At 55.5% G+C, this 25,220-nt stretch overlaps 10 protein-coding genes across 10 annotated transcripts; 5 read left to right on the top strand and 5 right to left on the bottom strand.

Annotated features, from left to right (window-relative positions):
- Positions 1–1,503: 1,503 nt before the first annotated feature.
- Positions 1,504–2,088, bottom strand: A1O7_05232 (uncharacterized protein; the record flags this gene model as incomplete). Its single annotated transcript, XM_007759242.1, has 1 exon — positions 1,504–2,088. The coding sequence occupies one exon, from the start codon at positions 2,086–2,088 to the stop codon at positions 1,504–1,506; it is 585 nt and encodes a 194-aa protein (XP_007757432.1).
- Positions 2,089–2,933: 845 nt separating this feature from the next.
- A1O7_05231 (uncharacterized protein) lies at positions 2,934–4,271 on the top strand (the record flags this gene model as incomplete). The annotated part of the gene is made up of 1 exon (XM_007759241.1): positions 2,934–4,271. The coding sequence occupies one exon, from the start codon at positions 2,934–2,936 to the stop codon at positions 4,269–4,271; it is 1,338 nt and encodes a 445-aa protein (XP_007757431.1).
- Positions 4,272–5,135: 864 nt separating this feature from the next.
- On the top strand, positions 5,136–5,846 carry A1O7_05230 (uncharacterized protein; the record flags this gene model as incomplete). The annotated part of the gene is made up of 1 exon (XM_007759240.1): positions 5,136–5,846. The coding sequence occupies one exon, from the start codon at positions 5,136–5,138 to the stop codon at positions 5,844–5,846; it is 711 nt and encodes a 236-aa protein (XP_007757430.1).
- Positions 5,847–7,094: 1,248 nt separating this feature from the next.
- On the top strand, positions 7,095–9,530 carry A1O7_05229 (uncharacterized protein; the record flags this gene model as incomplete). The annotated part of the gene is made up of 1 exon (XM_007759239.1): positions 7,095–9,530. The coding sequence occupies one exon, from the start codon at positions 7,095–7,097 to the stop codon at positions 9,528–9,530; it is 2,436 nt and encodes an 811-aa protein (XP_007757429.1).
- Positions 9,531–10,330: 800 nt separating this feature from the next.
- A1O7_05228 (uncharacterized protein) lies at positions 10,331–11,758 on the bottom strand (the record flags this gene model as incomplete). The annotated part of the gene is made up of 2 exons (XM_007759238.1): positions 10,331–11,522; positions 11,574–11,758. The coding sequence occupies 2 exons, from the start codon at positions 11,756–11,758 to the stop codon at positions 10,331–10,333; spliced, it is 1,377 nt and encodes a 458-aa protein (XP_007757428.1).
- Positions 11,759–12,465: 707 nt separating this feature from the next.
- A1O7_05227 (uncharacterized protein) lies at positions 12,466–12,958 on the bottom strand (the record flags this gene model as incomplete). The annotated part of the gene is made up of 3 exons (XM_007759237.1): positions 12,466–12,615; positions 12,699–12,780; positions 12,831–12,958. The coding sequence occupies 3 exons, from the start codon at positions 12,956–12,958 to the stop codon at positions 12,466–12,468; spliced, it is 360 nt and encodes a 119-aa protein (XP_007757427.1).
- Positions 12,959–13,277: 319 nt separating this feature from the next.
- Positions 13,278–16,249, bottom strand: A1O7_05226 (uncharacterized protein; the record flags this gene model as incomplete). Its single annotated transcript, XM_007759236.1, has 2 exons — positions 13,278–15,916; positions 15,970–16,249. The coding sequence occupies 2 exons, from the start codon at positions 16,247–16,249 to the stop codon at positions 13,278–13,280; spliced, it is 2,919 nt and encodes a 972-aa protein (XP_007757426.1).
- Positions 16,250–17,473: 1,224 nt separating this feature from the next.
- Positions 17,474–18,322, top strand: A1O7_05225 (phosphate system cyclin PHO80; the record flags this gene model as incomplete). Its single annotated transcript, XM_007759235.1, has 1 exon — positions 17,474–18,322. The coding sequence occupies one exon, from the start codon at positions 17,474–17,476 to the stop codon at positions 18,320–18,322; it is 849 nt and encodes a 282-aa protein (XP_007757425.1).
- A 552-nt stretch (positions 18,323–18,874) lies between these two features.
- Positions 18,875–22,164, bottom strand: A1O7_05224 (uncharacterized protein; the record flags this gene model as incomplete). The annotated part of the gene is made up of 3 exons (XM_007759234.1): positions 18,875–19,256; positions 19,310–20,409; positions 20,461–22,164. 3 exons carry the CDS (start codon positions 22,162–22,164, stop codon positions 18,875–18,877), a joined length of 3,186 nt encoding a protein of 1,061 aa, XP_007757424.1.
- Positions 22,165–22,788: 624 nt separating this feature from the next.
- A1O7_05223 (Ras-like protein Rab-11B) lies at positions 22,789–23,520 on the top strand (the record flags this gene model as incomplete). The annotated part of the gene is made up of 3 exons (XM_007759233.1): positions 22,789–23,212; positions 23,264–23,344; positions 23,393–23,520. 3 exons carry the CDS (start codon positions 22,789–22,791, stop codon positions 23,518–23,520), a joined length of 633 nt encoding a protein of 210 aa, XP_007757423.1.
- Positions 23,521–25,220: the final 1,700 nt, after the last annotated feature.

Here is a 25,220-nt window from a genome sequence, read left to right as displayed (position 1 = left end):
GTGGTCAGCGCGCTGAACTTTGGAGAATAATCTTCTGCGTCGAACTGCGATGGTTCCTCATCCGAACCCTTTTCCGTACGTTGTCTAATTGCCTAGCACTGGAATCCAGAGGGACCCCATAGCGTCTGCCGGATGCCGTCCGATTCGGTGCCACATGGAAACCTTCTACCCTGCACGATCAAGGGTCAATCAAAGTGAGAACAGTGGGGGGGATATTCCGCTTCCGCAACAGCCTCATCTTGAGCATCAAATCAAAGGACTGGACTCAGAAAACGGCCAACCAGCTTTGGGCCTTTTCGACGGGATTTAGCTTCGCCTACTGTAATCTTGCATGAGATCGAGAGAAACGCCCTCCGAGAAACAGTCCGTAGCAATTCCAAACTCTCTGCACTTGACACTCATCCACACGACCAGGGGCATCCACGGCAGGCAGCTATGGCTTGGAGAAAGGTTGCCCTCGACATACCATCTGCCTCCTGCTGACATCCTGTCAAGTGCATGGGAGGTACGTGTCGCTCGCGCGCCATGGCTACTAAGTGCAACGTTACAGGGGCGTTCCGTGCACCGATCAGTTAGTCGCTGACGGCGGAGAGCCGCAGGAGAAAGTACGAGGGAGACAAGTCAAACAACACATCCGTACTTTGCTTCATTGAGCCTGGGATAGATCCACCCGTTTCCCTTCTGGACTTTGCATAGTAGATATGCAGTATTTGCAGCCCCTTGAATGGACCCTCCGCACGCACAGGCACGAAATGGACGGTCTCTCGAACGCTGCTACGGACCGAACCCTGTCCGTTGGCTTGAACTTCTCGAAGCACGGTACTCTCGAACTCCATTACCTCGTATGTACGGATGTCCCACCGCCAGGTTAGGGGCCGCCGCGGTACACCGCACCTCCTCCGGTCTCTCCCTGAAGGGCATCCGACTCTTAGCAATGGTACACCACACGTCTCAAATTGGAGATGAATTCTCCGCTTCTCGTGCGTACGATGGGCGCTGAAGAATTCGAGGGCATTGTCACCAGCCATCTGCAATCATGGAACTGGAAGTAGGATGATCAAGCAACGAACACTGTGACCAGGTACGAATGCCTCAAGCTGATCGCCATATTTATTGCCGCAAAATATCTCGCAAAACAGCCCCGGGGTTCCCCCTGATCGGGTTTCCCCTGATCGGGTTTTCTTGGGTCGGATTTCAGTTCAACCATCGCTTCATCTGGCGCCTAAGAACGACACGATGGCCGCCTGTCAGGTAAAACGGAGCAAGGAGTCGTTGGGCATTATTGAATCCGGCTTTGCTCTTCTCCTCATCATAAGTACGCCGGTGTGGTATCGTGGACAGGAAACACGGATTTTCGACGACTTTGAGCTGCCCCACTCGACACATCGTCAGTGCAGAAACCATAGCAGTACAACTGCGTGGAAATGTCCCGACAACAGGTATCGATCCGTGGCCCAAAGGCTCTCCGCCAGCCGCGAAGACATCATGGCGTACACATCCGATCTAGATCTTTCGCTTCTGCCGCAGCACCTGGGGTTTTTCTACTATGCACTTGTCGTGTCCTAAGAGCTGTGGCTTGCCCCGATTCCCATTCCATTCGCCGTCGCTCGATTCCATGTCCGCATCACCCGAGCCTTCAGCGACGTTGTGTTCACCAAGACGTGGTTCGCCAAAGGTCTCCTCCGCTTGCTCCTGAAGGAAAGCATCAAACTTGCCATCTCGCCGCTCCTGCATGGCTCTCCTGGCCTGATTCTGCCATGTCTTCTCGTAGTACCCGTCGGCAATGTCGTTCTTGAATCGCTGCGTCGCGGCCTTGATGTAGGGGTCGTCGAGCACAAATGCGGTGGAAAGCGGGCACTGCAGCCGGCCCTCGTGATCGGGCTCGCATTTGCGATAGGCTAAAGGGAGACTATCGATCAGCAAGCGCTTCTCGGCCTCCGTGTACGTGTCGCTGGCTTCATTCCAACCCGAGAAAGCGGTGACGAGAAAGGCGTGTATGTCTTTGGTGACGATCGGCGATGATGAGTTGAGGACGCGAGACGAAGTCCAGGGACCGCTGCTACGCTTGGATCCCTTTGCAGGAGGCATTTGTTTTATTCAATAGCCTGGCCGAGTAGGGCGTGGTCGGTAATAGAGTTTGTGTTCTTGTCCCGCGGCGAGACTATTGTTGAGTGTCGCGGGATAGGTGGCCGAGAAGTATCGCTCAAAGGCATCGATCGACAGTCAAGACTCAAGAGTCGTTTGGATCCATCAGCCGCAGCCCAGCCTGGACACGCCGTCACACAGAACAGTAGGGCGCCCCGTATTTTCGGTTGTTGCTCCGTTAGGACTTTGCATCGGTAACCCAGCCTCGTCTCAACTCATGCAGGGGCGGGAAGAGATCGAAGATGCGAAGTCGGGAAAATTGCAGAGCAAGATGTGAAGGTGGGCAAGATGGAAAATCGCCGCTTGCGAGAAAGGCAAGGGAGGTTGGAAGCAGACGTTCGCGAGGAGTGAGCCCGGGTTGCGCCCGACCCTTTACCATACGAGGCTACAGTTCTTTTGCCGTCAGTGGCATCCCAATCTGTCCTGTGTCCGGAGTACTCCGTAGGCGCGTACGGTATGTTCTGGGTGCGAGTAAATCTGCCACGGTGCAGGCGAGAGGATGGCGGCCCGAGACTTTGAACGTCTACTCCGTACTGTGTGCTGCACACTGTAGCTTGGATCTGCCTTCATCGCGAGGTCAGCGCAGAGAAATGCCGAGGCTGGAATCTTAGATGGACGGCGCAGCCAATCAGGCGACGTGCCCTGTCGACGGTGTCGCTGGCGGTCTGTCACTCCTCACCATCGCCCATCGCTCGTCATTCATCGCTTAACACCCATCGCTGGATGTAGATCGACCGAAGCCAGTGTTGTTACTGTTGCCATCTCGGCCGTCACCGCCTGGCCGGATCATGGCCTCGACGGCGGCTTCCTCCATCCGCCGTGGCGTGCACACGACCATCCAGAGCCTGTCCAGCGCCTCCGCCGAGCTGACCAAAGCAGCCATCAACCTCCCCTCCACATACTCCAACTATGTCGCATCGAACTCGTCGTCGGTATCGACCATCGAGAGCAGCCTGCGCTCGTTGACCTACCTCTTGCCCGGCGCGAGGCTGCACGATACCGAGCTGGCCTCGGAATCGGTCCACACCTTCGTGCAGCTGCTCTCGATCTACCATGACCATATCCTCAAGAACCGCGCCGTCATCCTGGCGCTGTCGCCGACCGTGCTCAAGACCAAGAACATCAAGCTGCAAAAACCAAAACCCTCACTCCATGCTCGTTATACTACGTTCTGGACCTCTTCTTCTTCATTGTACAACAAGATTGCCACGGTGCTGAAGATCGCACAATATACCGAACTGCTATGGGAAATGATTGCACGACGGCGCGGCGGAGAGAAGACGAGATGGCGCGTGGTGGTCCTGCTTGAGTCGTTCAAGGCCGTATGCCGCCTGCTGTTGATGCGCCTGACAAACTTACGTCCCACCCTGACACCGCCGATGCCGCTACGAGAAGACTTTGCGCCCACAAGCCCCGAACAACAGGAAGAGGAGTTTGCCGAGGAAGAATATCCGTCCGACAATTTCGACGTGAAGAATGTTTTGGGAGATGCCGGGGTCCCGACTCCGCCGCTCTCGGATTCTGGTAAACAAGCGGCCTCGTCCTTGTCCATCACCGAACCGTACAACATGCCCCGGACAGGACTAACGCTGCCAACCCTGCCCTCTCCAGAAACCGCATCGGCATATCTTCTTAACCATGTCTTGACAGCCGACGACGTGAAGCCCGCCAAACAACTCCTCCACCGGCTTACGACCATGCGAGGCCAGGCTGCCGAAGTGCTGTATACCTTGCGTCCACTGATCTATGCCCTGCTAATGCAACGCGTGGCTCGGACCTACGGTTACGAAGGCAACAAATGGAAACGGCATTGGGCGCCCTGGCTGGTCGGCGTCTCGATCGAATACCTTGCCCGCCAGCTGGCGAAGCGTGACCTCGCTACGAGGGTCCCCGGTGGCGCACGAACTGGCCTGTCCGCCCTGGAACGCGAGGAGCTGAAGAAACGCGGCTGGAATCTAGCCTGGTGGGGCATGCGAGGCGCCTTTTACGAAAATGTCACCAAGGGCTGGATCCATGGCGCGGCCGAGTCCTTGAAGGGCAAGCCCTTGTTAGACCTGGTGGGAGGCATCATTGAGGATTACGAGTATCTGTGGGGCAATTACTATTTCAGCACGGCGACCATGTGATGTTTTCGTCTGGCTAGGCATTCGGAAAGGCGCGCATGCGATTTGGTCTTGGTTCTCGACGGCACCGCTAATTTTTACTCTGCAACTTGATAGGCAAGATATCCCTTCCGGGTCTCATGAATAGGGCAGGAGAGGGCTGAAAGCTACAATGGATATCAGCTGATGGGTCGACTGGACCCTCAATGAGACGAAGCAAACATTTTGATCCGAACCCTGACTATCCTTTGTCTTTGTCACTCGGTGCTGCATTCAGAAGGCTGGGATCGCAATATGACCAGCACACAGTAACCATAGAGAAAGCCAGATGCGGTTCCAGTGACTACCTTGCACTTGCGCAATACTTCGCTTATCCAACAGGCCCGAAGGACGAAAAGATGTGGCTGCACACAGGCCGCCAGAGCGTCGGTCCTCAGAGGCTTCAGGCTGTCTCCTCTGCAGTCACAACCATCACGAGTTTTCACATCGAGGAGTTCTTGACCGTTCCACAACATCACCGGAACACGGCCATTTCATCGAGGCAGGCGATCCACTCGGCGCTTGTGCTCTATTGGTGCTCGCACCATGCACCGTCTTCGAGGCGCTAAGTCCTCGCCGCCGGACCTTCTTTCAGGCGGTCAAATATCTGTCACTTACTCGAGTGGAGGGTGACAATTTCCATCTCTCGCTGCTGCGTGATATTCAACCTCCTGAACTCTTGAGCGCTGAGTAGCGCAAGCGAAGGGTGAGAATTCCATCTTCCAATGCCTGATTCAATCCCCTCGGCTCTTGAGCGCAGAGCGCCACTGCCACTACCACAGCCAGCGGTGGTCCGGTGCTGACTAGTGATGTCTCTTCTTGAAACAGGATCAACGCCTACCGAAAGTCATGTCGTCTTATCCCTATCCCGCGGCGAGGCGCCAGAAGCTCAACCAGGCCAGTGCTCAGCATAGTCATGTCCGCCTCCCTGAACGAGTGTCCAAATCCAAGTCACAGTCACAGTCCGTACCTCTGAAGCGCAAGGTCTTGTCAACGGCTCGGTCTCAGCCTGAGAGAACGCCTGACTTCGCCAGGCCTCGGCGCAAGGTCTCATCATGGTTTCAGTCTCAGCCTGAGCCCGTGCTCGTGCCCGAGTCCGTGCCGCCTCAGCGCACAGGGAAGTCCAACCCACCGCCCCACCGCGACGTCAGATCCGCATCCTCGAAACACAGGGTGGATTCAAGGCTTGAGCATCCGCCCACATTCGTGCCGTCGAAGCACGAGTCGAGCAAGTCTACCTCAAAGCCAAAGCCTCGTCCGGACTCCTCACCGAAGCAGCAAAACCCTGCGCCAGAGGCAGGACGACACCCTCACCTCGAAGCCGCGCCCGACCCGCTCAATCACCTCCTCAATACCCTTGATGATCTTGACCGGGCCAGCCACCTTGGCAAACTCCGGACCAACGTCACCGCCGCTCGAAATCTCCTCTCATCTGCCAAATGCTCTCTCAGAACATATCAGAGCCAAGTTGCACGTCTCTCTAGCGAGATGTGTCGAACCAGACGGTACGCAGAGCAGATCGTCGCAGGGAAGACCAATCTCGATGGCTCGAACAGATAAAGAGAGGGGGACCAAAGGTGAAGCATTTCTGGTGACGGAGAAATATTTCCGCCGCCGTGGTCGTCGTATTGCGCGTGGACTGGCCAATCTCGAAGTCGGCGAGAAGCTACTGGAGAAGCAACGCCGCCTCTGTGCTCACACCAATGCGCTGTACGAGGCCGTCCGTCGAGGGGTTGAGGCCCTGCAGACCCTCGCAGGCCTTTGGACAAGGATATGGGATCTCTACGAGGGCATGAACCAAGTAGGGCCGAGCTCGAGACCGCAGAGCATCAGCACGCAATGGATGAAAAGGACGAAGGCGTCCCTGTGGAGGCACCTGATCCGGGTCGAGATGGAAGTGCAGACGGCCAGCGGAGAAGTCACTGTAACCCAGACTGCATTGGCTGAAGATTCACTTGTGAACTGGGAAGAGGATGCGCTGGACTGGGGGGCACGCGTCATTGGGACTGCACAGGAACTGCCCTTTGTTCTACTGTGTGGCATAAAACACCTTCCTCGGGGCAATCCGAAGAGGAAGACGAAAGGATAGACTGTTTGTGATTCGGAAGCGAAGGACACCCTGCTGGATCGAAGAGTGAGGCGACGGGGCCTCGAAATCGCCCATTGTCTACAGGTAATCAATTGACCGAACAGTCTTTCGTCGGCCCAGCATGATGATGCTCTGGAAGTAGGTGGCAAAATGTCGGGGTGGATGGTCAGTAAAGAGACCTCCGTGAAGTTGACAGTTGGATGGGTGGTAATTACTGGATAACACCCTGGAGCCTACACCTTGTACCTGGGTCTGTAGGACGGCACGCTGACGGGTGGCCGTTTTGTGGGTGCTGAGGCTGCCAGCGGTAGATATGCGTTTGACGTCCGTATGGCGCTTGTATTGTGAACGTCACGGTCTACGCCTTTTCTCCTTGGTAGACCACCTGGCACCTTTTCTCCGAAGATATATTGTGACCTGAGGATGCAGCCTCCTGCCCATAGTTGGTCAAGGCGACAATTATGTGCGGTGTCACTCCGAGCTCTTCTTCTAGCTCTTACTCTACCCAAGTACTGAGATCAAACTTGAACTATCATGACTCGGGCGAAATCTCGTCCCAGTCAAGCCTTTCCAACGTCAGGTTCAAAGGCCCACCACAATTACCACTGCCCGCCTGGCACTCAATCACTTTGTGAAGACATAGCTCCGATCGTGCTCTGAAGGCGAGTATTGCACTTTCAATCTCCAGGACACTGACATTACCCAACAAATTCACCATCATGGTTGAGCCCCGTCGCTCCGGCCGCCAGCGCAAGGCCAACCCAAAGTACGCAAACGATGGATGGGACAAGGAAATCATACGAACACTCCGCGAGTCATCCGAGTCATCTGGCTCGAGTCCCGCCGAAAGCCAGACATCGTCAGATGCGGAAGACGACCTACTTCCTGCTGATGCCGGGCTTGGGATTGGGCTCGCTCTTGCCCAAGGCGAAGACGAAGATGACGACGCCTCCATGGTGTCCGCGGCGTCCCCTGGGTCGTCCGATGCCGACAGCCCACCAGAAGACGACGGAGACGACGACATGGGTATCGCGTCTGATGAAAGAGGCGGTTCAAGCCGGCCTACTGCGAGACCGCGCCCATCCTCTACGTCGGCGCCCACCACCACCACCAGCCAAACAGCACGATCCCGCGGCGTACAGTTTTCGAGGGAACATGCAAAGGCAGCGGCGTATCCTGCCTTGTTTGGACCCGGGGTCGACGATTTATGTGATGTGCTCCGAGCGCGAGATACTTGGCTCAGAGCCCGAGATATCACTCTGCCCAGCCGGGAGACGTTGGTTACTGAACTCGAGCGGTCTCGTGAGAGTTCGGAGGCACGACACCAGGAAACAACCCCAACAAGCCCCGTATGGGATTGGCTACGCAGCAATCAAGACCTGGCACCCATCGACGAGGCCGAACTACGCGACACATACTTGCTGCATGGCACTCCGGATCATCCCGTCGTCCTCGGTCCGTGGGGGAAGCAGAAGAAATATCATTTAAGATACCTTTCTACTATGGACTTTGGACAGGCCTGGCCCGTAGAGGATCCGCAGAGCAGCACGCACACGCAGACCGCGCAGAGTGCCGAATCACGCACAACCAACGCATATCATCAGGGGTGGTTACTCAATGTCGGAGAAAAGGTGCAATGTCTAGCCTGGGCGCCCTGTCCAGGTCCTATACAGTACCTGGCCATCTCTGTGAAATGCATTGCAAGGCAACGAAGGATGGCGCACTCCCCCGAAAGTGAAAGCGAACGACCAGCCTTCCACCCATCCCCTCCCTATCCCTCCAGCATTCAAATATGGGCCTTCGACACGGCTGAAGTAGGCGGCAGAGGCATAAGAACCCTGGCCATGAATCGGCAACCGAGACTCGCCGTCGTGCTCGCAACCCAGTGGGGCAATATCCGGCGCCTCAAATGGTGTCCTCTCGACGACAGTAGACCTTCAGACTCGAGTCGCTCACTCATCGGCCTTCTTGGGATCGTGTCAAGCGACGGCCACGCCCGCGTGGTTGCTGTGCCAGTGCCCACGGACGCAGACGACCCAGCCGACGTGCAGCAGAGGAGGACCTTTCGAATAGAGCGGGCTGGTCTTGATATCCCACCTCCCTCAGATACCATCTTCACGTCGTTGACCTTCGCCGGGCCTTTCGATCTCTTGCTGGGCACGGCGAGCGGGTCCGTCCACCTGTACGATCTGGCAGATCTGTCGGAGAAGACAACACGTCCCGCGGGCAGCGCTCCGGCCAGCTACGCATGGGACCACGTTCACCACACATACATCATCTCGCTATGCGCAGCATCAGCCCCACACTCGACCCTCGTCGCCAGCGCGTCCGCCTCAGGCGACCTCGTGCTCACAGACCTGCGCAGCCCCGAGCAAGACCGCGTCGCCGTGTCTCGCATGTGCTTCCCCACCCGCGACCTCGTCTACCTGCCCTTCACGCGCTCGTTCGCCGCCGTCCTCGACCGCAGCGGCAACGGCCAGGTTGAGCGCAATGCCGCCACGCTGCTCGCGTGCCATCACGTCCGCCAGTTTCCCAGCATGTCAAAGGTGGCCAAGCTGCCGCACCGGACGGGCGCCGCGACGGCCCTCGCCGGATCAGACTGGCATCCGTGCATTCTTGTAGGAAATGCCAGGGGGCAAGTGCTCGCGACGAACTATCTGCGGAAGATCCTGCCCTATCGACGGTCGCACGTCAAGAAGGCTGTCGGCGCGTACATACAGAAGATCTGCGAGTACGATTGGCGGCCTCTCACCCAGGAAGAGGTCCGTCGACAAGACCCCTCGCATCAGCCGAGTCGTGACAGGGATGAGAGGCAGGAGCCGAGCCATATCAGAGATGACGCTTCGCCCCAGCCGACTCAACACAGGGATGACGGGGCAGACCTCTACCACGGCCACGACGTTCGCCCCGGCATGTCCCGCTTCCACGAAGGCTTCAAGCCCGACAAGATCGACGTGGGCAACCCGCAACCCGCCTGGAAAAAGGCCAAGAAGTACGAGAACGAAGAAATCGGCAACGGCGAGGCCGTGTTTGAGGAGGAGCAGGCCGTCACGGCGATCGAGTGCAGTCCGAATGCCCATTGTGCTGGGATCGTCGCGATGGGTTGGGGCAGCGGCGTTGTGAGGGTGCAGGATCTGTCGTACGATGCGGGCTAAAGGGATAGGCGCGCGAAAGGAGACGATGCCCATAGATGAAATGGAAACACAGGTGTGGCGAGGTCGCTGGTTGGTGCGTTGTATGCTTCTGCTGCTGGATTCCGCTCTGGATATGGAAGGTGAAGGTGAAGGTGAAGATGTGCAATCAGAGAGCCGCAGAGAAGCTAAATGGCCGAGCAGGATTCAGCGGACGAAGCGACTGAGGAGCCCGGAGCACAGGCTTGATCGCATGATGGAAACTCCATCCGCCCCTCACATCTTCATATCTTACTAGCCACGCGAGGGAACGAAGCAAGCAATATACAATCAGAGTCTTGAATGGCTGGCATTTGTCCTATCTGCCCCGAGACGACACCGCTGGAGCTCTGATGGGCTTCTGCTCTTCCCTTTCCCTTCACTCACACAGACCGCGTCAGAATGTCGCCATAAACATCCATGGATAGGTTTGAGGCGATATCGTGGGGGATATTGCTCGTCAGACTCCAGATAGTAGTGTACATGAAATACACCTGGTCAGCATACTCCGATTGACCTGATAAATCGCACATTCTCGCCTTTTGGACTTTTGAGGTACCTTTTTCCTATCCCACAACCCATGCGTGCAATGCTGAAGTCACATGTCGCTGAAGTTCGCTGGACGGTCCATTGTTCGCCCCAAAACCGTGTCGAAGCCATGGCCGAGATGGAAAAGTCTGGGCATTAAAGTGCGAGAAGTGCCATCGCGACGGCCACCCCCGTAAAGACGCCTGTCAAGGGTCTTTGGCACATTCTGAACGCGAGAACGAGCTTGCAGACATGATCTAGCTCTTGTTCTCGCCACGGACGGCGCCGCCTCCACGAGCACCCTTGCCGCCTCCTTGGCCATCGCGTCCTCCTCGTCCCCCACCTCGGTGACCATCACGTCCACCACGGCCGCGTCCTCTAAACTCGCCACGGCCACCACGTCCACCACGGCCTCGTCCGCGCTCACGACGCACCTCGGAGAAACCATCATTCTCGGCAGCAGGTTTGTCTTCCACGTTGGTAGCGGCAGCACCTACCTCCTCAGCCCAGCTATTGGTTGCCTGGACTGCCGCAGCTGGCGTAGCAGTCACACCCGTGTCGGTCTCTGCAGGGTCACGGGGAACCTGCACCCACTCGTCGTTGGTGGCGCTAGTATCAGTGATCGCAGATGCCTGTGGATCCCATTCTTCTGCAATTGCGTTGGCAGCTCCGGCATCGATAGACGTTTGCTCCGGGGCAGCAGAGGCAATATCAGCGTCCGGCACAGCCTCGGCACCGTTGAGCTCCGCCTGTACGGCGACAGCGTCATCAAGTTCTGTCAGACCAGCATTCGCAACAGTGCTGTCAGTCACCGCTTCCGGTGCAGGAATATCTTCATCCGGTACCGCAATCTTGTCTTCGACTTCAGGCGCTGAACTCTGCGCCGAAGACTTCTTGACCTGGGCGAAGGTGAAGTCGAGAGGTTCGCCATGCACATCGATGACCTTGTCATCGGTGCCGTAGACTAAATTCTTCAAGGTAGACAGGGCAGCATCATTGCCTTGATAGACTAGCAGTAAAGCACCTTCGAAGGCATGAGCTTCGTCGGACTCGGCATCCTCAATTTGACGCTTTGATGCTGCGGTGTGGAGAAATTGTATGATGGTACGCAGCGCGTCCTCGACTGCCTTCTCTTTGGTGTCCTCAGCTACCTGAGTGACCTCCTCTCTGACCTTTGCGATCTCTGCCTCGTGGGCTTCAATCAGATGAGCCTTCTCTTTTGCGGCTTTCTCCTCGAGCTCCTGGGCGAATGCACGGAAGTTGGAGAGTTGTTCTTCGAGCTGCTGAAGCTGAGCTTGCAGAGCGGGTTTCTTCAGGATCTGAGCTTTCTGGTCCGCATTGAGTTTTCTTTGGGCGACGAGGTCATCGAGGGCAACGCCGGGGTTTTCGCTGACGACGGCATCGGCTTTGGCAGAGGACGAGATTTTCTTGTTAATGTTGCGGATGTTCCTGCCAGCGGATTATCAGCTTTGAACTGCCTCGATCGGGACGAGTGCGTACTTTGTCAGATCTTTGATGAAGGAGCTCTCGCCATGAGACTCGACACCATTGGTAGTAGGATGGGTTTCAGCAGGAGCCGATGCTTCCAGAGAGGGAGTCACTGCACCACCAGCAGCAGCTTCGCCTTTGCCCTTGCGCTTCTTGGCAGACTTGTTTTCAACAGGGACGGAGGCGGTTGTCGACATGATGGTACAGACGCAGGAGATTCGCTTGCTGTGTCTGGCGTTTGGACTGGGTCAAGCGGGAAGTTAGTGAAGCAGCTGTTGGCTCGATTGTTGAGGCGTCGAGGAGACAGGCGTGTGTAGGAAGCAAGCAGCAAGAGAAGACGGGATTAGTAGCAGCTGAGGCTGGGTGGGCGGTAGTGTCACTGATGTGCAGACGCTTTTGGTTATGAAGAAGTTGCTCGCGTGCGGCCATTGAACACCGCAAGCCAACGGTGTCCAACGAGGCGATGGACGCCCGTGCCAAGCTTCGACTTCTCCAACGGCGCCCGCCTGTCGCCAGCCTCGAGAAGGTTCTTCCTAGGTAGCTACAAGATAGAGCAAGGCTTTGCCGCGTAGCAGGCACCATGCCGGTGCTTTCTGTCAACAATGACTCATCCACATCTATCCCCTACTGTGTAGCCATATCGCCCCCAGTGTACGTCTCCGCTTTTGGGAACTACGTGCTTGCCCTTCCACGGTGCTCTCGCGCTTTTCGACTATCTTTCCACCATCTTCACTGGTAGGTGACTGGATGTGGTGCATGTTCAGGAGACGGTTCGAGTTCCTGGGAAGAGCTTTGACTGCATGCAACCCTTCTAGACCGTGCCGTCGTGCAGCTGCCTTGCACCCTGACACTCTCTTCTGTCGTTCGTCCCGAGAGTAATGCGCTCTTCCGATTAGATGGCAGCTCATGTGTGGTCGACCGTCGCATTTTCTGGGTGGGATTCGTCCCATGAGGATTGCTCGGGCCGCTCATAGCTGAATATACCCCTGCGCTTTCCTTTGCGGATGTGTTCGTTCTGCACTTCAGTCCACGCGTTCTTCAGCTCCAGATCATCCTTTGAACCTCCGTAAGGTCGCCTGCCATAGCAATGAGTCACGGTTGCCGGCTTTTAGGATATTAAATGTGACCAATACGTACCATTGTCACCTTGCGAATATCCTTAGCTGCCGTAACCCTCTCGCCGTTCAACCGCGCTTTGTGCGACGCGTTGGACAGGAGCCTGGGATTATTAATAAGCTTGCAGTCACAAATGAACCGCACCGCACTTACTCCTCGACAAAGAGAATAAAGTTGAGGAAGACGAGAGCATCAACGGTCTTGCCAACGTGTTTCCTCGAATGAGCTTTGACAATCTTCCTCACCTTCGCTCGAGGGTACGACTTCGAATTCGCCCTCATGGATGCGCTTTCAGGACACTTCCCTTGGTTGGTCGAGTGTCAGGATTCGATGCTCGAAATCGGGTTGAAGTAAACAAACCACAGCCTCGTGGACATATCCACCAATCGGTGATTGCCGGCGAATGATCGACAGAAGCGGAAATGGAATAGCCGAGGCTGCAAGGCTGCGGATTTACGACACTTACAACGCACGAATAACGACTCAGAGGCATGTTCGCCGGTGCTCGGGATTTGAACCCCCAACATCTACAAATCTCGGTGAAGGCGCTCAATCGGTCGTGATGAATTCAAAGTTGGTCGCTACATATCTCGCGAAAGATCATGCCATCAGCTTCAGATTTGTCATCAGATGCAGTGCTGTTTTGGCCCGCTCCCGCACGTCTAGATCTGAGTCGTTTTCCATCTTCCGGAGATGCGAGACAAACCCGGCCTTTTGGAGCTCGATGGCGCGGTTTCTGCATCCCGCTCGATCGTTTGCGTCGTCTTCGTACGTCAAGTTGATCGCAATCCAACAGCAGGTGGACCGAATTTCCCTGTCTTGGTGATTGCAGAGGGTGAGAATCTGCTTCAGCAGAGCGTACTGCGACGCTATGATATTCCGCCACTTGGGATCGCATGCCGCGATATGCACGAGGACGAAAAGCACCTTCCCAACGATGACGTTTGGTGGCGGCGTAGTGTAGTTCTCCTTCCGTGTCGGCCCAGCCAGTGTACGCGGCCGAAGTCGATCCAACATGATGCGGAAGAAATCGTCCTGACCCATTTCATCCACTATGTACCGGACCATCTCGGATGCATTCTCCCCACAGAAGAGGTTTCGCAACAAGTCCAGCAATTGTGCCTGGATCTCTGTGTCGTCTTCGACAGTATGCTTCGTGTCAAACTCGCCTTGATCCGCGGTCACCTCCTCACCAACGGGACTCCTGGCCTCATTGCTCCCACCGTCCGAATCCGAGTCCTCGCCCATGACGACATCGGAGGGATTGTCCGCTGGAACAGCGGGCCGCCTATAAGTTGTCGCTGGGGGATAATCCCTTTCCACAAGGCCAATAACTTCACCTTCAGGAATATCAACGGGATCCGTCTTGATCAATAGCTTGATCCAACTGCAACCAAGCTCGTCCACCACCTCAAGCTTCAGCTTCTTCGGAGCATTGAGAACGAGTTGTTTCAGAGCCCATAGAGACTCGTGCCGAAGTCGGGGATTTGCCGAATGCGCCTGTTCACATAGCTTTTTCACCACTGTTGATTCGCCTACGCTGTCCTTGACGGCACTGAAGTCCACGGCAAGGTTGCTGAGCACCTTGGTAGCCGCAATCCTCAGCTCCGGGTTCGTTGAGTTCATCAGTCTGAGTATCGGTTTCGCAACCTCGGCCTCGACCAGCTTCGTCCGCAACGCCCGCACCGATCTTCCTAGCGCTCTAACTGCTGCGCATGCTGCCAGTATGACAGGAGCTGAATTGCCTGTCGTTTCCACTTCCGGACTTGCCCCCGGATGCGCCTGGTATGGTTCTAGAGCTTGAACGATATGAGGTAAGACACCTTCACTGCAAATCTGCGCTCGGTAGTCTTCCTCGAATGGTGCAATTGCAGCCAGGGCCTTCAAGCAGCCTTCTCGGTACTCCATTGTTCGCCGAGCGGTCGAGGTTGGTCCGCCTGGGCCAAGGCAAGTAGCGGGTGTGGTCGAGTCGGTTTCCATCTTGTCCTGCTTGTGTGGCTGCCAGGGGGTCACCTTGCGCCCTGCCGGTCCATCAAAGGTCGCTTTGAGGCCAAGGGACAACTTGGTAATAGCTTTGCCCTCAACCGCTACTCGTTGCATGTGCGGATTGTCTATTATAAGTGCAGCAAACACTGCGGGCACAGCAAGAGCAAAATGCATACCACTGCACAGATGTGATCCGCCATGTTGGTAAGATGTGTCATGTTGCACTAGGTCGTTGTCCAACATCCGAGTAAGAAGTGGCACCAGCAATGAAGCAAAGGACAAGCTTCGGTCTCTCTTGACAAAGTGCAAACTGTTAAGGTTGACTAGGAGTTTGGCTGCAAGAAGACGCCGCTTGCCTCGTGATTCTCGAACGATATACAATAGCCAGGAAATCACAGCACTTTCATCCACGTCGTCAGCCACATCTTGAGTCAGAAGTAGATGGGATACTCCCGTCGAGGCTGGCAGAAAAGATGCCCTGCGTTTGGGCATTGCCATGACCGAACCGAGGGGAGGAAAACCGGGATGTGCTGCATCAGCCTTCTCAGAAACAGGCGCAAAAGGCAGAAGACTATCAAACGGGGTCTCTAGCCTGGACCTGGGTACTGCACCGCCTGAGAAGTAACTAGCTCCCCATGGCGCCCGCCGCATGTCCGACGGGGAGAAGTCGTGCTTGGAGTCTGGAAAGACGGATTTGATGGCAGGGTTAGTCAAGAATAACTTTGCACGCAACCGCGAGCCCTCAGTCAGGACGCAGAGCGCCTCCAGCACAGGCGACAGATGCGCACCGCTGGGGGCTGGATCTGGAAGTGATGCCGGAGCCGAATCTTCGCTCGACGGGGCACCGAAGGCAGGAGGCACGAGACCTTCTGCAACCACAAACGATGCCAATCGGGCAGCCAGCAGATCCAATAGCCCGTTATCGACAAGCGCACGTTTCTGGGCGTCATGTGTAAGAGTCTTACAGAGAAGGGCTAAGAGAGCGTCGCAGGCTTGCTGAGACGCCACGTCATTGCCCGCATTTCCGATAATGTTCTCGAAGCATCGGATATATCTCTTAGAGTACAGAAGATCTGCAAGCAGCGAACTCTGCAACCATTGATCGGGGCTCGACGGCGGCATATTGTCGGCGGCGGCATTGAGACATTTCAGAACGGCAAGGGCGGTCTTGGGGGACAGCGATAAGAGAAGGAAAGCGACAAGTCTCTTGAGGACATCGGTTTCGAGGATTGGTTGTACGAACGAAGGACCTTCTGGTCGACGGGATTAGCATTCCATGTCCAGAAGGTGGATGCAAGGTGCGTACCATGAGCAATGACAGAGAGAACCTGGGCAACCTGCGTCAACAATGATTCCTGCTGCTCATCTAGCTGCGTCGGCACGTCGTCGTCGAAGGCCCGTGAGGCGACATCGGCGAGGATGTTTGCCAACTGAGGAACAAGCCCATTCTGGATGAACTCGAGCTTGTGAGACAGATGGCCAGTCACGATGCCTTTGATTCTCTTCAAGACTTGTAACCGGGCCGAGGGTTCAGTGGCAGACTCCAGATCCTGCAGCTCGGACCTCGCAAGCCGTGCTAATGCCATGCGATAACGAGGACGTTCGTCCACGACCGACCGGGTACCAGGAGTCGAGGCTCGTCAAGTCGGGAATTCTGGGACCGGGTCGTAACGTGTAAAGTTGGGTTCCCGTGGGGTCTGGGATTGGCTGTGACAGGCTGAGCGAGTCACGAGTTCGGTGTCGCTCGTTCCGGAGGATGTTTCCGTGTGCTGTGGGAAAACTCAGCCGGAGTCTGTGCAGTGGGCCCCAAGATCCTGCGGACGCACAATTGAGAGAGGTGTGTTCAGCGACACGACAGGATTCTAGTGACGGAAGGATCGGACCTGCAGCCTTGCCATCCGTAACTTGTCTGTTTTGTCTGCGGGTCCGAGCGAGCCGAGCTACTGGAGAGCGGACAGAGAGACGCAAGTGAACAAAATTACGAGCACGAGGTCGCAGTCTGACAGCACCCAGCAAATGCACGTGCAGGGCAATCATCACCTTGAAGCCACACGGCATGAAATGCGACTTTGGTCAGACACTCCAGATCTCTCATTTGCCGCCTGACCAAAGTTTCGGTCGGCTGTGGAAAATGTCGACCACTGAAGCCCCTCCAAGTCGCCTCGTGCTCGTGTCGATCGATGCTCGGGTGTAAAGACCCACGGCTGGCACTGCACGATATTACACATGACACACCACTCCCGCTGGCCGTCGATTCTCTTTAATCTCCATCTTTCCTTGAAGATCATCTCGACCCCTGCTTCCGTGCATAGCGGCCTCGAGGCACTCCCCGTTCTCGACCTCACTCACCCACAACCTTTTACTTTTACCAGGGCTCATCGTGGCCGACGGCGCGGCTTCGGCAGTGGCACCAATCACCGCATCACCCACCGGCGACTGACTTTTCATCCAGTCCTCGCACCTTGCCCATGCGAGGCAGCTTCCTTCCATGAACCGCTCGCGGCGCCAGACACCCGGTCCGATGTTGGAGTTCCTTGAATATGCTAGCAACATCCCCATCCCCTAACATCTCACCTGCGACTGCCCGAGAGCCGGGCGTTGCCCTATACTCGACATCTCCTCGAATCCATTATGAGAAATCGGCCTCACTCGCTGCCAGTTCCCGCCCCGCAACCGCCGAACAGACGAGTCCCATCGCACGAAAGCGCCCCTTCTCATACGAATTCGATTTCCAAAAGCCTCGCAGGTTACCGAGCACGAAATCCCTAGACCGCTACGGATATTCTCCCCGCGTTCAACCCCGCCCGAAAATGGTGGATGCTTCCACACAATACTCTCCCCCCAACCAACAGAAAGCAGAACAGACTCCCACAAGTACCATTGCGGGACTCGAACTGTCCGAAAAGGAGGATCATTCGCCCAAGACCGCCCCTCTCTCCGCCGCCGCAACGAAGCGCCGAGACGGCACCGTGTCGAGTCAGTCGCGGCCAGAAAGCACGACAGCGCAAGCGCAAATAAAGAGACATGCCGTGGAACCAGCCACGGCAGCACGCCCTCCTGCGAATGGAGTCGAGCCGGAAGAAGAGCCGAGCGTGGAACCGTCGCCGGTGAAGAAGGCCCGTCCGGACGCTCCGCCAGTACGAATAATGCCCCTACAATACGAAAACTGCAACACACGGGATCTGGTGGTCCTGATAGCTTCAATGCTGATGGAGCTGATCCGGTACAATGATGCCATCCCACTGAGGGACGGTCAGCTTACGCGCTTCCACTCACGCGCACCCCCGGGCATTTCCGTCCTCGACTACCTCCAACGCCTGACGACACACGCAACGCTGTCGCCTCCTATATTACTCAGCGTGGTCTATTATATCGATCGCCTGTGTGCTCTCTACCCGGCTTTCACCATCAGCAGCCTCACGGTCCACCGATTCCTCATCACGAGCTCAACAGTGGCGAGCAAAGGCCTGAGCGACTCTTTCTGGACGAACAAGACGTATGCCCGAGTTGGAGGTGTGAGCATGAAGGAACTCGCATTGCTGGAACTCGAGTTTCTCACCAGGATGGAATGGAGGATCGTCCCGAAACCAGAGGTTCTGGTAGACTATTATAAGTCTCTGATCGCCAGGAACTCGCAGTACCAGCTCGAAGGTACATAATGTCAGCCTGCGATTGAGGCGGAGTTTCTTTGGTCTATTTGGCTGTTAGCTTTTGCTGAGCCTGCCCTGACAAGTCGTTCAGAGCAGCCTCGTCTTCAGGAACAGAGGAGGGAATGGAGGCTGTCTGTGATGCCCAGTTGATGAATGAATAAAATTTCTACGACAACCAGGGTTGACGGCCGACAATAATGATGCTGGGAGCACAAGGTCAATTGCCATGAGCGAGAGGGTGATTGCTTGGCCGTTTTCCATGTAGAGCAGTGCTGTGCGACATGTACGATTTAATCGAATTAGCATGATGTTCAGTGATCTGGCGGTCCCATCCCATTCTCAATGGAGTACGTGGTCAGGCCATCGCGAACCCCTACGCCACGCTGGAGAAAGCAGCAACGCGATTCTGTACCATCCCCCCTCACCCCGTAGCGTAAGTCCCCCACCAACAGACACCCAGCAGCATCGTAAGCTACAGGACAGTACAACAAGATGCCCGAGCCACAAGTGAGGGACGGATCTTGAGACTCCCGAGGAGATCTCAACTCCTGTCCGGAGATCCTACTTCCTCTCCGTTGGCTTGAACGACACAGGCTCTCTGAACCAAATATGCCACGATTGTCCCTCGGTCTTGTTGGTGTGGTTCGCATCTGCGACCGTGAACAGCCGGTGCTTCGTGGCATTCATGGCCGACCAACCGATAAAATATTTGACGAAAGCCTTGTCTCGCGCCTTTATCGCGTCGGCACTCATGTCGGCCTTGCCCCATGGAACATCGTACTCCGGCAGGCCTTCCGGTGACACGACGAGTTCCTCGTCCTCACTTGCAGGAAGATCTTTGATGAATTTCTCGGGGTCTTCGTGGTGGTGGCGCCTCATGTTGGACGACTCTTCGGATGATCGGGAGCGTAGCCTGTACGAGATTTCGAGCATGCTGAAATATCTGGCTTGCACGTTAGCTTCCATCTCAAGGGGAGGATACGCAGCGAGCAATACCTCTGCTGAACCTCGTGCTCGACAGCGTCAATCTGACGCAAGATCCACGAAAGGAAATCCGGCAAAAGTACCAGCTTCCAAAACTGCACCTTGCCGACCGAGGCGTCTTCGAACCATTTCATAGCTAACAGCGCTCCTTCTGAATGGTTCTTCATAGAATCCTCGGTAACGCACAGAACTGTGCCACGAGGGAAGAGTCTAGTGAGGCCAGACCTCCGGTCAGACCGGTCCTCGCCTGAGTCTCCGAATGACAATCTAAAACAAGACAGAGATGCCAGTCGAAGGAATCTAAACAGATATGGCATGTCGCAATAGCAGGGGTACCGCTCATGGAAGATGATGGCACCTGGTTGGTCCCGAATTTCGCCTTGAAAGTCATTCCAGTCGTTCTTTTCGTTGTCAGTGTAGATCTGACGAGAACTCATGTGCTGGGAAAGCCATTGCTCCAGAGCCTTGGCCTCTGCTGGGTGAGAGTTCGCAAATGCTATGAACACCCGCGGTCTCTTTTGTGTCCGGTCTGGCCCGAAAATCATCGCGTCAAAATTGGCAGGAAATGAGATCCGAGACTCGCTAGCTGGAGTGGAAGGAGTCCAGTCCATGGCATCACTGAACGGCATCGAGTTCTGCCCGGGGGGTGAATTTGGTGTTTGGACCGGGGTCGCACGGTCTCTCCTGGTCGTTGATGACTCTGTCACTGGTATGGGCAAGGCAGTAGGGCTCTGTACGTGGGTGCTTGCCTGTTCTGAGGATGGCTGGTGCGGTCGCCAGAGATCAGCTTTCGGCCGACTTGCTGGCCCCGTGTTTCGGTCGTGCAACACAGACTGGGAGTTTCCCGTCGCGGTATTTTCCGGGGATACCCCGGGAAACTTGTTCAGAACAGCAAGATGTAAGCGAGACCCGGAGTTAGGAGCTGGGACCTGCTCCAGATGCTGCCAGCCCAGTGCCTGAGGCGAGTAGAGCACCAGCAGAAGAGTTTCTCCAGGATACTCCCATATAGCACCGAGGTTATTTTCCTCGAGGTAACCTGTTAGACTCTCAGCGGCAGCTTGTGTGTCCTCATAAGGCTCGATTGCCCCTACGCCCTGTCGGCGACTATCAATCTGCAACTTGTCAGCTAACACTGAGCTGAACGCGCTAAGCCAATGACTCACGTTCTGCGAAAAGGCTGAAAACGTGGCAACATCCATCACTAGCCTCTGCTGAAAGTGAAGTTGCAGTGACCTTTCGTGTGGATCCTTGAGGCGAATAATCTTCGCACTAGTCCACCGGGGCAAGGCGACAAACCTCACAACTCCTACCAGGTGATCTCCGAATTTTAGGTTGACAATGACCTCCCCTTTTCTATAGGTGCGACCATTGGCGGCAGTAAGGATCTCGTCTCCCGCGACTGGGGAGTTGGCAGAAGATCGCCGAGAGCTGTACTTGTCTGGACCCGACTGGTGTAAAGCATTCTCTACCCGCGCAGGCACATCGAATTTGCTTGGCTTGTGAGGCTCGCTGTTGGGAAACGATCGTCGGTCGATATTCGTTTTCTCTGATGCTGCAGACGGAATTGAGTTAGCAGACACTGTTCTAACAGCCCTGGGTATGTCTAGAGGCGGAAGCTGTGGTGCTGCTGGGGCGGGGGCACTATGAGATACTGTTCGTGCAAGTAGTGGTCGCACAGCTCCATCATGCTTCTCTATTGGCGCTGAGTCCGACATATTGGGAAGGCTGGTAGTGTCATGCGATGCTTGACTTTGCGGATGTTGGGTAGTTGGGGCGTCCATGTTTCTATCATCATCCACAGAGGTTGACGGGCGGTCCTCTGCAACAGTATTATGGCTTTTGGTGGTAACGTTTTGTGGTAGTCTATCGGTGGAGAAATCACCTTTGGGGCTGCCTGGCGTGTTGAGTGTGTGATGATCATCTTGCACTGACGGCTGAGTTGTCTGGGTTTCTTCTGGCACAAACAGTGGAGAGTCTCTGCCTGTATCCCTTCGCAGTGGATCTTGACGAGCAGACGGACGCTGATTAACCCACTCATCTGGCGACCTCAGGTCAAGGTTTGACATATCTGGGGCAGGTTCTCGGCGAGCCTTTTTCTGGAAGTTGTTTTGATGGCTAAGGTTCCTGAACCGCTGCCCCGTCTTGTCTTTCATGTGGCTTGCCGTAGGTGTAACCTCGCTAGTGCTCGGCTTCCGCGGGCGCGCCGTCACGCCGACCTTGTCCAATTCTCGTGGCACATTCGCGGGATCCGTACCGACGCCAGCGGCGCTCTGTTTCTGCGTCTGAGCCATATTGAACGTTTCCGCTGCGGCTTTGGGCAAGGATGACGACAGACTAGAGGCGGCTTCGGCACTTCTAGAAGTGGGCTTATCGGCGCTGCTTGTCCGGTTCTTCGAAGTCACTGAGGCAGGGTTTGCGTGACCATGGGGTTTCAACAGAGCAATACCCTTTTTCGGCGACACGGGCTCGTTTGGGCGTGGACGCTTCGGTGCTGAAGAGGGGTCATGTGATCGTCCCATTATTTCCTGCCGGATTCGCTTCTTCTTAGACTGTTCCGCCAATCTTCGTTCTCTCGCGAGTCTCTCTTGCTCCTGGGCTTCCTGAAACGCGTCCATACGCGCCTGGACGCGAGCAACTTCATCTTCGTCCAAAGTATCATGTTTCGCGAGCTGCTGTTCCCAATCAGCAAGCGTTGCGGGAGTCAAAAAGCTCTCCGCTGGTTCCCATGTGCACTGTTCGTCGCCAAAATTGAGCCATTTGACCAGGTACACAGTCCTTCCTTGGAAGGTGGACTGGGCAAGGATGCGTTCGACCTCGTACACAAGTTCTTCTCCGGACTCAGACGCAGAGCTATAATTGTCAGACATTGTACATTTGCACGCGAGAAGCCAAGCTAAATCAGCAAATGGCGAACCCTGGTGGAAGCATCAAGACTCAGAATCGATCGGGGCAAAGTGACCTTGTTCTTAGCAAAAAAGCAATATGAATAGAGGACACTGCAAACACCGTACACCACAGAAAACCCCTTCCTTGAATTACTGCCTGTGTGTATTGCTGCCCATCTCAGCATGCATGGTCTTTCACGAAAGACACGAGAGTTGATCTCCAGGTTCTCACTCTCAATCCAGTTCGGTCGGTAGCTGTCTTCATTGACGACTGAGGCAAGAGTGACCATGAGATAACGGAAGTACGGTCTTCCGAGCACTGACTAAGCGCGGCGCAACATGTGACTGCCAAGCCCTTTCAGGCTGCGGTTCGGAAGCGAGCACGTTCGGATTGCCATCTACTGTGGTAGGCGACCGTTCACCAACTCCCATTGTTCGCAAACAACCACCACCTCCTTCGTGCACTGGCATATTTCGCTTCTACTGAGTTTTTGAAGAGAAGTCGCGGTGGTATCTTGGTCGTCAATTCCACTGCAGCGAAGGTTGATTCTCGCCTTGTCATCTTCGCCTCGATCACGGCTCACCCCTTGACATTATTCCAACACAATGGCCAACGACGAATATGACTTCCTATTCAAGGTTGTCCTGATCGGAGACTCGGGCGTCGGAAAATCCAACCTTTTGAGCCGTTTCACACGCAACGAATTCAATCTCGATTCAAAATCCACGATCGGGGTTGAATTCGCAACTCGGTCGATCCAGGTTGATACCAAGACCATCAAGGCACAGATATGGGATACTGCGGGCCAAGAAAGATATCGTGCCATCACCTCAGCATACTACCGAGGAGCAGTCGGTGCCCTGCTCGTCTATGATATTAGCAAGCACCAGACGTACGACAATGTCACGAGATGGCTGAAGGAGCTTCGGGACCATGCGGACGCCAACATTGTGATCATGCTGGTCGGGAACAAGAGCGATTTGAGACACCTTCGAGCCGTTCCTACAGAAGAAGCCAAACAATTTGCCAGTATGTGATCCTCTCATCTGCAGGTGGGAATCCGCGCTGACACAGGCGCAGGCGAAAACAACCTGTCGTTTATTGAGACTTCGGCCCTGGACGCAAGCAACGTCGAATTGGCGTTCCAGAACATCTTGACCGGTAGGCCTCGGCGTGATTCGCTTGATGATCAATGCTGATTACTGACAGAAATCTACCGAATCGTCTCGAGCAAGGCGCTCGACAGCGGAGACGCTGCCCAGGCACCAACTGGCGGTGTGAAAATCGACATGACGCCATCTGGCACGAACGACTCGAAGGGAAGCAAGTGCTGTTGAGCTGCGGCAAGACGAGTCCTTGGCCTAGACAAACGAGGAGCACGGCGTTACCTGATTATGCGCATGAGCTGGGGCAGTGATGTTATCCAATGTGATCATGAATGGAACATCCTGGTGGATGGCTGTGGCTTGGGTCTCATCGGAGTAATACAGGTCCTTCCCATCGCAATGCAAGCCCCTTTACAAGGCTACCTTATCTATCTCTGTTTCCTCCAGCAGAAGGTGTGGTATCGACACAGTGAGCGTTTCGACAGCCTCTGCCTTCGGCGTCGGACCCCGCCAGCCAAGTGATATCCGCCCTTTCTTCTCTTGGACGACCTGCACCTGGCCCATCTCAATGCAAGATATTCGGCGATTATACAGGCGTGCAGTCCATTGATGCGCCTTGCAACTCACCAAAGCTAGCAACGGCATTGATCTGCGCCTCAGAGATCTCTTGGGGCATTGACGAGCTTCGCACCTCCTTCCAGTGAGGCCGACCACGGCAAGTGCCACCAGGGCAAAGGCAGGTCCAAGTGATTTACGCCGTTATTTCTGTTGTCCTTGCCCTTGTCCCGTCTCGAACCTAAACTACCACGAACGCAACGATCAGTGCAGACTTTCCGGACCATGCGCGTTACCTTGAATCCACTTGGTCCGAGCATTTCGGTATGTGCTCTTTCACATGCCGCCGTTGCTGCTCGCAGCACGTCCTGGTGCTTGGCTGCGTATCACACTGGCCTCAACTCGAGCGGAAGAGGCGTCGCACAACCGGGAACGGTAGGGCTGTATCATACGGGTTCGTCTCGTCAACATAACGAGTCGATGCCGTGGCGGATGTGGTGGAGGCCCTTGGGCTCGTTCCTGCACTCCGCAGCAGATGTTGAATCCATTAACGCGATAACAGAGATATGGATAAGGACATGCACATGGATACTCACACGCACATGGTGGAACAGAGTGGTACGCCAGCTAAGGATGACCATGCGCACTGTGGCACAGTAAGGATTTACGGGTCAGCATGACGGGAGAAAGGGGTACTCCACCACTGGTCAGAAGCTCCTTTCTGTTTACACTCACACATCAATTACTAACCATGGCTTACGCTTGATTATCTCTCATATCGACCAGCCTCTGCAACCAGCTTCATGTTCGAATGAGAGACGTGCCAGTCAATCTAGGGCGTCCCGTGGCCTCTTACGCCTCGTATTGCTACTTGGGAGACACCTGAATGCAGCCTGCGATAGAAAGCCAAGTTACTATCAAATGGCTCGTGAGGAGCGTTCCGGCAAACCCGGCAGCTATTCAGCTCAACCCGTCGTCCCGGTGCAGGCCTGAGAGGCCTCAAGGTCACGAACACGGGGGAGGTAGCTTGGCAGCTTGGTCGCCTGACTAGTTGATTGTTCATATAGCTCGTACCCCGACCTTCTACCCCATATCGTTGCAAGCCTATCACTTCCGCCACGAGGAGATTGCGGGGAAGAAACCTACGTGCCCGTCAATTTTCACGGGGCGTGCGATGGTTTACAAAGGTTGGTCCATTCCATTGCTCCGCAGCTCATATCCTCGGCTACCTGAGGACCATCTTGGCACAGTTTGCCACCAGCAACTGGCGAAGAGGAGAGAGGCCAGGAACCGTACTTTCTTCCTCCTTTCTCGTTGTCACCAAACGGTGCCCGATATCGCAAATCTGGTGCCGTCCACCCTCGATAGTAGCAGGG

Source organism: Cladophialophora yegresii, assembly GCF_000585515.1.
Source record: "Cladophialophora yegresii CBS 114405 chromosome Unknown aczIN-supercont1.3, whole genome shotgun sequence".
Classification (NCBI taxonomy): domain Eukaryota; kingdom Fungi; phylum Ascomycota; class Eurotiomycetes; order Chaetothyriales; family Herpotrichiellaceae; genus Cladophialophora; species Cladophialophora yegresii.
This window is presented reverse-complemented; position numbering and strand designations above follow the sequence as displayed.